Below are 14,712 nucleotides of genomic sequence, written 5' to 3'. Positions count from 1 at the left end.
AAGTTCTGTCAGTGAATCTCAACTCGAGACCGCCAAGTTATTACAGATGAGCAGCTAAGTGGATATTTCAGAAGATTTAGGCAATGAACACCTGGGAGGAACACTGGTTATACGGCACCACTTCGGTCACAAAAGATAACATAAAGCAAAAATAAGTTGCTGAGTGAGCCACATGCAATTCATCATTGTCCTACCAAGTTTCTGAGTCTCAGAGTGTGCAAAGCACTTTTTTCCTGTACTCTTGGTCTGCTTGATAGAACCATTACAAACTGGCTGATAAAGACACCATCAACCATGATGTATAAGCAGCAGCACCACTATCTAAAACTGGACCTAAGAGTAGCAAACATACACAGCTTGAAACTGATGGTGGATCACACTACTGCAGAAGCACAGAGGCCTACAAAAACAAGAAATTCCTGTACCCAGGCACAACCATCTCCCAACCACACATGGAATATTAACAGGCAGCTGCAACCGTTGGAGTAAGGGCTGTTGAAATATGATATTTCTCAGAAGTGTTCCATGAAGGAATCTATTCCGTATTCATTCCACGAAAAGATCAGTGTGATGTTTGTGTTTCATTCAAGCATGGGAATATCAGCAAGGCTGAGTATGATTAACGTGTCTCCCAGAAAGATGAATCAAGGCAAGAAAAATCCAGTGACAAGAATTCTGCGAATAAGGAGTCCGATTGGACAATGGACTTGCAAGCTGTGCTGTTGTGTCCAAAATCCCTGTATTACAAAACAAAACTGCAGGTCTAAAACTTTACCCTCTTAAAGTTGGGATCTAAGGAAGGTAACTGCTACATTTGGGACAAATGTCAGGGCAACCTGAGTAGTGAAGCTTTTGTACATCTTCAATAACACCACTTTGAAGGTGTGATCAAAGACTATCCAGAAGTCAAGGAGATCATAGTGTGGAGCGACTGTTGCGGTTATCAGAACCATAAAGCATGTGTGGCAACGCATTCTCGGAGCTTGCAAGGAAATATGGAGTATTGATAAGACAGAAATACCTTGTTGCAGGGCACACACAAATGGAGTGTGACAACATGCTGTTGAATGCAAAATGGCAACAGATATCTTCACCTCAAGAGCCTACGTCATCATACTTCAGACTGTAAGAATCAGGCCATCACCTTACCATGTGAAGGTGTTTAAGCATGGTCAGTTCCTGACAATGAATGGATCTTACTTCACTAGAATCAGACCAAACAAAAAAGCTGGGGATCCAACTGTCCATGACTTGAAAGCTCTTCAACTGTCCTTCTCAGAGGACTCCACATGGGAAGCACTGCCACAGAGGGTACAGGTGTCAAATGAGCCAATAGCATGGATAAGAGTGCTTCCATGTGCTCTGCCAATCCAGGAAAGTAAGTTCCAGGACCTCCAGTCAATGAAACACCTCATGCCAACTGAGTGTCATCACTTCTTTGACAATTTACCACATTAATAGGCATTTGTGACGAACCCCATAAATAAGAAATGAAGGGAGAAGTGATGAGATAAACCTTCCACCTCAGCATGGTGTTTAGTTTTTTTGTTATTAATGCTTTATTGTTAACCACATTGAAGGTTCATATGGCTTAACTCACAAAGGCATGTTAAAAAATTAGCATAAGTTATTTATTCCTCTCATGTTACATAACTGGGAGACATTGTTTTAATATGTCAATCGTTAGCCATTGTCACAACCTTTTTGGAATGAAATTGGTAATAAATATAACATTCAACATTTTGTTCAGTTTGTGTGTGTGTGTGTGTGTGTTACGTGAAAAACCTGAAAAAAAATTACTTAGGGCATTATTTTAAGAGGCTCTCTTTCTCTCTCTCTCTCTCTCGCTCTCTCTCTCTCTCTCTCTCTCTCTCTCTCTCTCTATATATATATATATATATATATATATATATATCCCAAATTTTCCTGAGAGCTCTCTGAAGGGATTATAAAAGTATTTCTATTCTATTCTATATTTATATATATATATATATATAGTATTGTATAAACAAACAAAACAAAACTATCAACAACAAACATGAAGACCTTTTGACAAGTATATGATAAGGGAAAACTATGTAAAGAGCCTGATAGACACCTCCAGTTACTGAAAGAGCAGTAATCTTTTACCTGAAATCTGGTCTAACAGTAAAAACAGATTCAGTCCATTTAGGCCAGTTTTCTATAACTTGGATATAGAATGGTTACTTTTTTTCTTCTTAGATGAAATTTAACTCCTTCCATCACAATAATACTATCCACAGTATCAGTACATTAATCTACATTGGGTACTTTTTTTTCTTTTTTTGCCCCCCAGCAACTTCTTGGTTATGGACTGCTTGGGGGGGTCACCAGTAATGTTCTTAACAATTCCAAAACACATACACATACAGTATATATATATATATATATATATATATATATATATATATATATATATATATATATACTGATATTACCTGATCTGTTATTGACCACGAAACACTGACAATTTTTCCAGATTGTCAGTTGCTGAACAGAGCTGCCATCTAGTGGCTAATTGCTGTTACTGCATAACTCTTTTACTTCCGGGTCCTGTATGAACCTTTTGGGTTAATCTTCTACGGTTTTTATGTCTTGTTTTTGTGCACACCGTTCTTGTCTTCGCATTTTCAGATTTGCAGGTGTTATTGTCTTGTCTTGTGATGTATCACCAGCCTGTGCTGAAGAACAGACGCACACTCCTCGAAAGAGCTGAGAAGTTTATCTCTGATGTGTATTTCACAGACTGCAATCTGAGAGGACGGTAAGGTTTCTTTCCCAGTGGCTGCAGGTCCTGCTCAAGAGAGTTTCAGCCTTCAACAGTGCAGTTGGATAGAAATACATATGGGTCGCTTCATAACTTCGTTCTGGCCTTGCCGAGCTGTTATAACTCATTGTCCACAGAACAATACTCTAAAGTAAACAACATTTTTGGTGTAAGGCATTTTCAAAACAGAAAGCCCACGGGATGTTTGTGGATGCCTAAATTTAATTTCAAACAGCATGTGGATCTCGTCAAAGGCTCCCAGACAATGCCTGTGAGGTTTTTGAACGTAAGATTGGGAGATTTCTGAATTAAGAGTCCCAGATTACACATATTTCAAAAGCCTGTGAGCCAAATTGAAATTGTTTATTATTTATGTTCAGCTCCATACTGTATACAAACAAGGCTTCACAGTTTAAATTTTATGTCTCTGTAGGCTTTATGGAGACTCTTGTCCTCTGGAAACCATCTCCGCCTTCCTCTCTCCTAAAAGAATCACATTCACTGAAGCTTCCACACAGAACTTTGCACCTTATAAAGTTGGTGAGAACTTTGGACAGACGTAAGTGATAATATATCCTCCTCAGATCTTTTATTCTCTCAAGTCCTGGCACTAATCCAAGCTTGATGTCTGTTTAAGGTGGTGGACATGCTGGTTTAAGGTGACTCTGACAGTTCCTGAACACTGGAGAGGGAAAGAGGTTCATCTTCTGTGGGAATGTGATGGAGAAGCAATGGTTTGGAGAGATGGACAGCCAGTTCAGGTTTATTTATTTTATTTTTATTTATTTAAATCGGATTACTATAAAGCGCAAAAAGATTGTGCTTGAACTACTTGCAGAGTGAACTTTATACTTGCAGGGTCTGACTAAAGAGGGTGAAAAGACAAGTTATATTTTGTCTGACTGCCTCAAAGATGAGGAACCCCACAGGTCAGTCAAGAGAGATGCTGCATCCACAATCATTTTGATGTTTTCAACTTTTTCGCCCCCTTGAATATATATATTTATCTCGCTGTGTAGTGTCACCCTTTATGTGGAAATGGCCTGCAATGGACTTTTTGGAGCTGGTCAAGGGTCCATGATTGCAGCTCCAGACTCAAACAGGAAGTTTTCTGTACAGAGGGCTGAACTGGTAATATTTAAAAGGGACGTGAGGGAGCTGCTGACTGATTTTGAGATGCTCATCGATATAGTTAAGGTACTGTCACCAGTAACACTGCATCATGACACATATTTGGATTGAAAAACGCTTTGGTTAAAGCAAATTCTGAGTCTCTGCACTCCTTCTTGCCAGGAACTTGGTGAAGGAGAGCAGCGAGGATACCAGGCACTCTTTACCGTTAATGAGATGGTGAACCTCTGTGACCCGGCTGATCCCAGCTCTTTCTCCAACGCACACAGTCTGGCTCAAAGGTTCTTTAGCCAGCGGAATGGGGACAGCCAGCACACTGTCCATGCAATGGGTCACTGCCACATAGACTCAGGTCTCAGATTTTTTTAAAGTTTTTTAAGCTGTCACAATTCAGCCAAAAGGCATTGAAAGTCTGGTGGGATTTGTTTAGTTTTTAATTTACTAATTAAAATTGCTGTTACTGCTATGCATCTTATTTAGCTTAGTTTTATATGGTTAAATGTTTGATTAATGTGTAAATCCCATTTCCCAAAAAGTTTCAACTCTAAAACAGAGATAAAAAAAAAAGTCGACAATTTTCCAAAAAGAACTTAAATAAAATTAGCTTAAAGCCAGAAAAGACAGTAAGAATGTGACAAGTTTGATCATAGTGCAATATTACTTTGATTCTGTGAATAATGATTGTGCAGATATAAATTCTTTTGATTCGATTCAGGAGCCAGTAATAGATATGACACCATATCGTAATGATTTAATGCAATTCCTCCATTTATATCATATCACAAAATGCAATAAAAATATATAATTTTAAGCTCAACTAGACATTTAAATGAACAACAACCTGTTCCTTGACTGTTTATATAAATTAATATTTGTTTACATTGAAGCAGGAAACTGTAAACCTTACTCCTATTTGAAATATTTTCAGAATATAGTTATATTATTCATGGTAGTACATTCTGACTTTTTCCTGGTTACACAGCTGGATTTGGCCTGTTGATCACTGAATTGATGTTTCATTGTTGATGTATGTATTGTTACACCCATAAAAGACAATGTTTCTTTATCTTGGATCTTTGTTTTGGTACAGTTCTAGTTAAATTTGTGGACCCAGAGATGGATTGTTTTTACTGATGGTGGTTTCCAGAAATGTTCACGACTTCCACCACACGATCCAATTTGTTTCTAATGCATTGTTGCCTGATGGCATGAAGATCATGGCTATTTAGTCTTGATTTAACCTTTTCCCTTGCATGGAGAGAATTCCCAGAATTTTTGGTATAATCTTCTATAGATCCCACATTTCTTCGCAATTTTTTTTTAACAAAATGTTGAAGATAAACCACGCTGTCAGTCCAGATGCTATTATGCATCCAGAAAAGTATATTGGCACCTGTACCAAAATACACTTTATTATTATTATTATTATTATTTGCAGCCTGGCTGTGGCCATATGAAGAGACTATTCGCAAATGTGGTCGAAGTTGGGTGACAGTGATCAACTTAATGGAGAAAAATCCAGAGTTCGTCTTTACTTGCTCTCAGGTAATTCCAGACTAACATGGTTTTATATTAATCTCTTCTCTCAGCAGTCTAGTCCAGTTTTGACAATTTTTCCTTTGGTTCAGGCCCAGCAGTTCCAGTGGGTAAAGAGCTGGTACCCAGGACTCTACTCTAAGATTCAGTTTTATGTGAAGAAAGGCCAGTTCATTCCTGTTGGAGGAACATGGGTTGAAATGGTAAACCTTCTCCTAAAAATGTTTCATGCATTCAGACCTTATAATGCAGATAATGTCCTAAGTCATGATTTAGTAAACATATTTGCTTTTTAGGATGGCAATCTGCCTTCAGGTGAGTCCATGGTCCGGCAGTTCCTGGAAGGCCAGCGCTTTTTTCACCAGGAATTTGGAAGGTGTTGCACAGAGGTAGCGTTCATAAAGCATGTCTGCATAACCTGCAGTAACCTCTAGATGAAAGTTACATTTGTTGCTGATCTGTATATTAAAATAAATAATCAATCCTTGATTTTCTTCTTACAGTTCTGGCTTCCAGACACATTTGGCTACTCTGCTCAGCTTCCTCAAATAATGCAGGGGTGTGGTATTTCCAACTTTTTAACACAGAAGCTCAGCTGGAATTTGGTCAATGCCTTTCCTGTAAGTGAACACCACATTTGAGCTTAAGAAAACATAAAGCTTTGAAATTCAGTTTGAATTTATTTTTCTTCAAGCACAACACATTTTTCTGGGAAGGTTTGGACGGCTCCAAGGTTTTGACTCACTTCCCACCTGGAAATTCCTATGAAATGAAAGGCAAGATTGAGGATGTGAGTTAAGTTTACATAAGAGATAACATTTTAAATGTTGGGTCTGTGAGGAGAGAATTTACTGCTTTTACTAAATTTCACTGTTTCTGCGTTTTCCACTGCCCACAGCTGGTAAAAACTGTGAAGAATAACAAGGACAAAGGCAGAGCCAATCACAGTGCAGCATTGTTTGGGTTTGGTGATGGCGGTGGTGGACCCACACAGCTGATGCTTGACAGACTGCGCTTGGTTCAGGACACAGATGGACTTCCCAAGTCAGTTCCTGACCTTCACTTTCACTTATCACTTACCAGTAACAATGACCCAGACCACACTGTGCAGGAAAAAACATACCCACGCTGTGGGTTCCCACACTGTCGTTTCTGGGATGAGGTTATTGAGGGGTGTGTCGGTATAAAGGCAGAACTTGTAAAACATTGTTTTAATTAAAGGGATATGAGCCATGTCTGCTGGTGTCATTATGATGCCATTTGGTTACAATGATGAAAAATACAGTCATGTTTTGGTCAGAATGAATAGTTAATGTGTGTCCAGAAATGACATTGCTCACTTCCATCTCCAATTTTGGATGTTTCTCAGGGTCCAAATGTCCAGTCCTGACCAGCTTTTCTCAAAGCTTCTGGCTGACTCAGCACTTCTGTGCACTTGGAGTGGGGAGCTCTTCCTGGAGCTGCATAATGGAACTTACACCACTCAGGCCCAGGTAGACAAACAAGATTGCTCAGAGCTCTGCCTCTGCCAAGCTCAATGCTGTAAATCACAGTTTCAGGAGAAAAAAAAAATATATATATATATTCCCGATCTACACCATTATTTAAGTGGTTCGACTCTGACTGTAGTGAACCTCTAAAATAAGTTCTGTTAGATATTTCATGACTTTGCAACACATTTACAGATACATTGCAGCTATCCCATCATCAAAAGAAATCAAAGTCTCATTTTAATGGTGTAATTAAGATACTCTTAACTGGGGTGAAAGGATAAGTATACTGTAGTCTATCAGGCCAAATCTAGACATTTTAATATGATGGGAACCTAAATCTGCACACATTTAAAAAGTGAACATCCCCGATTGTGTGTTTTGGTTTTTTTCTTCTTTTTCACATAATACTGAGCAGATGAGCATCTGAAACTATTATTATTTTGGGAGGTGTTGCAAAAAGGAAAAACATTTTATGTTCAGAACTTCTCAAACTGGTTTCCTTAGTTACCAAAGTCTCAGAGTTTTGCTAGCAGAAAAAAGGAGATGTCGAACACTGGTAAGCATACTCCTCTGTCAGTCTTTATTGGTACATGTTTTAGTATCAAATTTAAAATGAGCTTATTAGAAATCATATATATAAAAACTATAGAGTTAGAGTTTCAATATTTAATATGCTGTCTTTGTTTAATTTAAAATTAAATACAGAGATTGATTTGCAAATCATTACATTTTATATTTCTGTTTACATTTCGCACTTGTACCAGATGTTTTAGAGACAGAATTATACAAGGATACACAGAGTGACACTTGAGGAAATAACAGTTGTTCATATTATGTCAAACATAAATTGGTGCTTTTACAAGATTTAATAAACTAAGGTGTTTTTATTCTCTCAAGTTTAAGTGTGTGTGTTTTATCTGTAGATTAAGCGAGAAAACCGCCGGTGTGAGACTCTGCTTCACGATGTTGAGATCGCTAGCAGCTTAGCCTTGTGCCAAAAGAAGACTTTTCAGTATCCTCAGGAAAAGCTACAGCAGCTCTGGAGGTTTGGTCACTAGAGAAAATAGAAAAAAAAATGGTTTACAGTTTTAAATAGTTTGGACAATATTACTTTGATTTGCTCTGCAGGCTGCTTCTTCTGAACCAGTTCCATGATGTGATTCCTGGCAGCTGCATAGGGATGGTTGTGGAGGATGCTCTCAGATATTATGAAGGTATATATTTTTTTGTTTCAACTTTTTGTTACTATCACCTACATTTTAATGTTTAATTCTCCCTCATTTTCATAGATATCTGCAGTGACGGTGCGCTCCTTTTGCGTGAGGCTTGGGAAGCTTTGGGGTCAAAGGGCAGCTCTGTCGGTGTGTTCAACTCTCTGCCTTGGGAGCGCCATGAAGTCATCCAGATTACAGATGGTGCTGACAAATCTGGTCTAGGTATATTTGATATTTTGAATGTGTGTCTATATCTGTAGATATAGATATATGTATGTAGTGTATTCCAGGTTGCCTGGAATTTAATACATGTTTTGTAATGTCTGTGGCACTTCAGCTCTAGTGAGAGTTCCCAGCATCGGTATGTCTCCTGTCAAAGATACACAGCCAGTGACTCCAGTTTCTGTCACTGTTCAGGTATGTATTGTATATAAATAAACAATCAATTTAGATCTATTAATTTGAATGTGTCTAATTTTTTATTTATTATTTTTAACATTACAGTCTGATGGCACTGTCCTTATGGAGAATGGGACTTTGCATACTGTGATAAACAAAGATGGCACATTGGCATCATTGTGTTTGATCAGCCCAAACAGGTAATTTAAAACAACATTTTAACGTCAGTGTTTCATATATTCTTATATATTCCATAACAGACTCTGCGCGTTTCAGAGAAACAGTCTCTGATGGCTGTGTTGGAAACCAGTTTGTTATATTTGATGATGTCCCCCTGTACTGGGATGCTTGGGATGTAATGGACTACCATCTTCAGACAAGGTCTCAGTCATTAATGTTGCTTCTCAGTAAAACATCATAGTTTTGAGAAGTATATAGAAAAACAAATATATGACAAATGAAACAACCTTACAGGAAGCCAGTAGTGGAGGTGTTGCAGCCTGTTCATGTGGTGACTTCAGGAGGACTTCGAGGCAGCGTCAGCTTCACCCTCAGGATCAGCGACAAAAGCACCGTCACCCAGGAGATCGTCATGGATGCCATGTGTCCTTATATAAGGTTCAACACAAAGGTGCTGTGACATCTGGAATTAAAACTTGTGTAAAATGTAAAAAAAATAAATAAAACTTCATCCTTTGTCACAATAAGACACACACTACCAGTCAAGATTTCTTACACTTACTTTTGCTTTGTAATGTAAATTCAGACTAAACAATAAATAAATACACCATGTTGGATCTCCCACTTTCAGGTGCAGTGGGCTGAGTCGCACAAGTTTCTCAAGGTTGAATTTCCTGTAAGAGTACGCAGCCTCAATGCTACGTACGAGATTCAGTTTGGCCACCTGCAGAGACCCACACACTGGAACACTTCGTGGGACTGGGCCCGATTTGAGGTATGACACTCATCATAATACACTCTGTCAGTTTACTAAAAACCACGACTGTTAATATTTTTGTGTTCACATGTTTTTATTGTGCTTTTTTTCTTAGGTTTGGGGTCACAAATGGGCCGACTTGTCAGAGCACAACTTTGGAGTTGCACTTCTGAATGACTGCAAATACGGTTATTCCATCCACAAGAACACAATGACTCTGTCCTTGTGAGGTTTCCCCATTGTTCCTAAACAATAACACTGAACTGAAATAGTACTTGAATCCAACTATAAATACTTATTTCCATAGACTGCGAGCACCTAAGGCACCAGATGCTACTGCTGACATGGGGACTCATCAGTTCACCTATGCCATCATGCCACACACAGGCAAGTTTTATTCATCTTTATGCCGTTATCTGTGGCAAACTTGTGATGCTCATTAAACACACATCTAACTCACGATAATGTCTTCTGTACAGGATCCTTCCAAGATGCCTCTGTAATCCAGTGCGCATACAACCTCAACTTCCCTCTGAGGTTGATGCAGTGCAGCGCTGACCCTGTACCCTGGAGCGCCTTCTCTGTCAGCACTAAATCGGTCATACTTGAGACCATTAAGCAGGTAAGGCACTTCACATCAAGCTTTAAATAAATAAATAAAAGACTTATTGCTTGAAAACTTATAAAAATCCCACAACTGTAAACTGTAACTAGCTTGATTAAATGGCCTTTTATTGACCACAATAGGCTGAGGATGGAAACAGGGCCCTTGTGGTACGTCTCTATGAGTCATATGGGAGCAGCGTCAGTGCAACACTGCGGACCACCCTTCCAGTCAGAAAAGCCTGGCAGTAAGTGTTTCTACTTTTGTTCTCTTCTGTAACATTTTTATTTCCTAATTTCCTCTAAAAACCTCTTTCAGTTGTGATCTCTTGGAAAGGCAAGACCGCACCCAGCCAGCCGACATGACATCCGATGGCATCACTCTGAACTTCAAACCCTTTCAAATTGTGACCCTGCTGCTCATCTTGTGATGTTTTGCAAGTGAAAAAGAACTGGCAGGTGGAATATTAATGTGTACTTTGGTCAGACTTTTGCAAAGTGATGACTTTTCATAAAATAAACACCTTGGTACAACAACTTTTGTTTTATTTGAAGAGTGTATTAAAGTATAAAAATGTCTGGATTTTCAGCCCTTTCTGGTCACGCTGTCATTTTCATGTCTGGGGACCTGCAATGAGAAAATCTAACATAAAAATCTCTACATTTTTTTTCATTAGAGGCGTTTTCCATTTTAAGCTGTTTTGGCGAGTTTACCTGCAGTTGGCTCTGCAGGGCTGCTTTTCCTCCTACGTGAGTTTGATCTCGTTCCACGCCGTGTTGTGTTTACTTCCTGGATTTTCTCTACCTTTCCTCTCTTTGACTCCGCTTCCTTTTTAACTCCTTCCTTTTCTTTTTTTGGTGTTTTTCTGGCTCCTTCCTCTTTGTCTGCTTTTGTCTTTCTTCTGCCAACGGAACGACTTTTAGCCACCTAAAGAAATAGTGTGAAATGTTAAAAGCTACTGCTGTTTAGTTCAGTTTTGGACAGTAAAGAAGTGAGTTTGACCTTTTTTCTGTCTGTGTAATCATGGTCCTCTTCTTTCTTGGCTCTCTTTTTTGCTTTGGGTGATTTTGAATCTTCACAACAAAATATAAGTTAAATACCTGAAATTTGATGTTGATGAAAACTTTAGCTAATGTGCTGCAGGATGTGTGTTACTTACCTCTGGGAGCCATTGGACCTGGATCTCCCTGAAACATATAAAAAATGTGAATTGATATGGGAGGAATTTTTTTTTTTTTAAAGATTTATAATAAAATTTTTTTCCTTATTTACTTTAAACCACATAGTCCTCCCATTGTGATCCCGAATAGACTTCATTCCATCCACGTAATAACACTGCAGCCAAGCCTGAAAGGCCGAGTAGTCTGCCTTCTCAGGGTCATAGCCCTTACCACCTAAGACAAAAAACTGTCATTAATAGGAGGTATTTCATGTTGCTGTTGATTTTTTTTAAGTGGACAATACAGTACACACATTAAGACCCACCTAGGTTCACAACCTCCAGTGGTACTGTATGACACAGCCTGAGCAGATCACTCATCTCTTGTTTCAGTCCTTTCTTCTTGGTTCTTACTGAGGTCTTTTCACAGGAATGACTTTGTTAGAAAATGCAGCGTATGGGTACAGCAGCCAGTCTGAAAAATGTTCATTTTGGTTTTTTCACCTTTTTGTCTTGGATCTCATTTTTCAAGGGCTTCTCTTTCTCTAATAAATCATCTGAGACAAGGCCTTCAAGCACATCCCGAGCAGGCACAAAGGGTGGAACGTTTAACCTAAAAAAAAAAAAAAATCCAGCTGTTAAGACCCATTCTTTTATTAAACAACAGCACTCCTTTGTTTTTAAACAGGCCTGTATTGTTATCCCTTCCCATGGAAGGAGTGTGAAAGTAGTGATTCACGTGTTATCTAAGGGGAACCAACCTTGAAGCTTCTGAGAATAAATGTTTGGTTTGTTTTATTCATACTTGCAAGAATCCCACTGAAACAGCACTTTTCTACTCTGTATTATCTGAGTTCATGAAAAATAACCCCAAAAACCACTAAGCAGATCCGTGGCAACATTTTCACTTGGTTGTTGCTTTTCTTTCAGTTTACTTGTAACAGTGCATGTGACAAGTGTATCAAGAGTTTTATGTTGTGTGTGTACAATGTCTGATGTTTTACTTATTCCATAAACCACTAATCTGTCAAGGTAAGACATGGGCAAAGTAGACAAATGTGCAAATTTGAAGGATTGTTGTGTCCTTGTAGATTAAAATACTACAGTTTTGCTGACTATGGATGCATCAGTTCTGCATCCAAATCTGTTTTCTCAACTTATCCTTATTATCCTCAAAGCTGACAACTAGGTCACTAAAACAGAGTCAGCAGCTCACTATTACAAATAAACTGCTAGATGATTAATGTGAATAATGCATACATTAAAGCATCAGATTTGTCATCCTGTTTCTGTGCATGGTTATTACCTGTACAGAATTTCAGCCCTCAAGTAGTTCCCAATACCATTGAAGTATTTTTGATTCAGCAGGACTTCACAGATGGGTCGATCAAAAGCCCGATCAGGCAGATGTGACAAAACGTTGTCCCTGCAAAGAGTTTGTACCTGTAAGTGTGAGTTAAGTATTCTGGTTGTGCGGGTGATACAAATGAGACTCAGCTTCACAAACCTGAAACTTTTGTACTCAAACATGATGCAGGGCCCTCGGTCAGGCTGCCACATCCCACTGGGCTGCCAGCTGCCAAATCTGCGTGCATCCACAAAGCTCAGCACTCTGCAAGGCTTCTCTCTGGTGTAAAAACGCAGATGAGCATGTTTGGGCAGCTCATCCTCTGTTGTAAAGCGGAAATAACCCGACATCCCAAAGCGAAAAACTATATCCATGGGCTGGTCTGCTTGCCCTGGCTTTGCTCTCTGTTTTGCATCATCACTCTTGATGGGAATCAATGTGAGCTTCACTTCCTTCCCTCTGGAAGTGGCTGTGATGCGATATGCCTGACAGGTGAAGGGCACATCAGGACACTTGCTGACCTCAGATTTTTTGACAGGTCCACTAAATACCACTCCTTCACACATCTTGTTCACAAACAAGCTGGCCAGGTGGAGTTCTGGTCCCTCAGGCATTTTCCAAGAAAAAAATATGTGCTTTAACTGGAGAGAAGAAGTAATTTGTGATTACATCACGAGCTCTGTTCACATTATACAATTAGGGATGGGTGTGTATTATGACGTTATTTTTCTTCAGCTTGGAGGCTAAATCTTTTAAACAAACCTTATATAATCAGCACCAACCACTGCTGCAAAGCAATGCACATTCAACAACAAACTATCTGAATACATGATGCACCTCAGTTAATGCATTGACTGTACAACATACAGGACACTTTAACATCGGTTTCTTATCAAACATACATCGTTTGCTATAACTTTCATTATCCAACTCAACCTGACAAAACACTGTTTCTCTGTTTCACACTTACCAAAACCAGGAAACGAGAGTATGACTGTTTGTTCAGCAGAGTTAATACTACAAATACATACTCGGTACTGTGACTGTGTTGCTGTCTTAAATAATAACAGTAATGGCCAAAAGGCTTTTAAAAGCACGCGTCTGTTACCCAACAAGTTGTGCAATCTGCGCGTGCCAGACGTTTGAAGATATCGCGAGATATTTTCTTTAATTATACACGGACTACGTTCGTAATGACTGTAATTGTTCGTCATTTTTTTAATGATACACTCAAAAATCCAGAAGAGACGAACTCAAATTTGGCTAGCAAACGTACTTAAGAAGCATTACATGAATCACAGCATCACGAGCACAAACAAACCTGCTGATGCATGATGGGATTTGTAGGCATAGCGGAAGTAGCAACAACTGCTTTATACTTTATTAGTATATGAAGGTAAAATACATGTTATCAACATAATGAAGTTTTAAAATATTATTTGTTGGTTTTAAAAGATTTGTTCATCACCTGTAAATAAATCATCAGAAGGAAGAGTGTTCAAAAATCTACATTTTTAAAAGAAGGCAAAAACACCAGAGATTGAGTAGAATTGACAATTCTTTGTTGAGCCAGTAATAAGAAGCAATACATATCTCTGTCAGAGAAGGCCTGTTAGCTTAGCTTCTGGTCCACTAATACATGAAGTGTCGGGACCCTTCGGTTCAGCCAAAAGACCCGCCTACCTAAGTTATCTTCCTCATTTATACTGATACAATGCATTGTGGCTATGTGCGTGCATGTGGTGTGCATTCATGTGAATGTGTATTTTGCAAGGTGGTCCCTCCTTCCTCCTGGAACTTGATTCCTCCAGGTCCTCCATCTGAGGTGCGTCATAGCTGAAAGGAAAGAAGATACTATGCTCTGCTTCGCTATCTTTTTCTGCCTTTCTACTGACTCAGTTCCTCCATTCCCACAATATTCACACAAAGGCTATTCTTTAATAATTCTGCTCTGCTTGGAGGGAATAGATAAGAATATTCACAACAACTCCCTTGCTTGGACACCCAGACCTGTTTCAAGGTCCCTTGCTATTTTCTCAGTATTGAACTCAGTAACCCTGTATGAGTTTGTGTCCTGTTTGTGAATGCATTATCTGTAAGCTG

The 14,712-nt window shown here is 38.9% G+C and overlaps 2 protein-coding genes across 2 annotated transcripts; one reads left to right on the top strand and one right to left on the bottom strand.

Moving 5' to 3' along the window:
- Positions 1–2,552: 2,552 nt before the first annotated feature.
- On the top strand, positions 2,553–10,638 carry man2c1 (mannosidase, alpha, class 2C, member 1). Its single transcript, XM_041996416.1, has 26 exons — positions 2,553–2,785; positions 3,222–3,347; positions 3,426–3,549; positions 3,647–3,717; positions 3,808–3,985; positions 4,082–4,271; positions 5,358–5,464; positions 5,548–5,658; positions 5,752–5,844; positions 5,959–6,075; positions 6,150–6,245; positions 6,354–6,499; positions 6,825–6,948; positions 7,872–7,993; positions 8,077–8,162; positions 8,238–8,384; positions 8,500–8,579; positions 8,667–8,761; positions 8,838–8,942; positions 9,036–9,192; positions 9,373–9,516; positions 9,614–9,723; positions 9,806–9,885; positions 9,978–10,120; positions 10,246–10,349; positions 10,421–10,638. The coding sequence occupies exons 1-26, from the start codon at positions 2,685–2,687 to the stop codon at positions 10,530–10,532; spliced, it is 3,069 nt and encodes a 1,022-aa protein (XP_041852350.1). The 5' UTR covers positions 2,553–2,684; the 3' UTR covers positions 10,533–10,638.
- neil1 (nei-like DNA glycosylase 1) lies at positions 10,631–14,024 on the bottom strand. The gene is made up of 10 exons (XM_041996418.1): positions 13,580–14,024; positions 12,769–13,250; positions 12,568–12,687; positions 11,766–11,874; positions 11,588–11,681; positions 11,375–11,496; positions 11,262–11,289; positions 11,105–11,175; positions 10,816–11,029; positions 10,631–10,729 (listed from the first exon to the last, which is right to left on the bottom strand). The coding sequence occupies exons 2-10, from the start codon at positions 13,221–13,223 to the stop codon at positions 10,716–10,718; spliced, it is 1,227 nt and encodes a 408-aa protein (XP_041852352.1). The 5' UTR covers positions 13,224–13,250; positions 13,580–14,024; the 3' UTR covers positions 10,631–10,715.
- Between the last annotated feature and the right edge of the window lie 688 nt (positions 14,025–14,712).

This window comes from Melanotaenia boesemani, chromosome 10 (genome assembly GCF_017639745.1).
Source record: "Melanotaenia boesemani isolate fMelBoe1 chromosome 10, fMelBoe1.pri, whole genome shotgun sequence".
Taxonomy (NCBI): Eukaryota; Metazoa; Chordata; class Actinopteri; order Atheriniformes; family Melanotaeniidae; genus Melanotaenia; species Melanotaenia boesemani.
Note: the sequence above shows the minus strand (reverse complement) of the source record. Positions and strands in the feature narration are given on the sequence as shown.

Excerpts from the sequence above, each read along its gene's own strand:
- man2c1 (XM_041996416.1), top strand. The coding sequence starts at position 2,685 with ATGTATCACCAGCCTGTGCTGAAGAACAGACGCACACTCCTCGAAAGA. Across the intron at positions 8,163-8,237 it reads TGCTCTCAGATATTATGAAG|ATATCTGCAGTGACGGTGCG; the intron begins GTATATATTTTT and ends TCATTTTCATAG. Across the intron at positions 9,517-9,613 it reads GGGACTGGGCCCGATTTGAG|GTTTGGGGTCACAAATGGGC; the intron begins GTATGACACTCA and ends TTTTTTTCTTAG.
- neil1 (XM_041996418.1), bottom strand. The coding sequence starts at position 13,223 with ATGCCTGAGGGACCAGAACTCCACCTGGCCAGCTTGTTTGTGAACAAG. Across the intron at positions 11,682-11,765 it reads ATGAGATCCAAGACAAAAAG|ACCTCAGTAAGAACCAAGAA; the intron begins GTGAAAAAACCA and ends TCCTGTGAAAAG. Across the intron at positions 11,176-11,261 it reads AGGTCCAATGGCTCCCAGAG|ATTCAAAATCACCCAAAGCA; the intron begins GTAAGTAACACA and ends TTTGTTGTGAAG.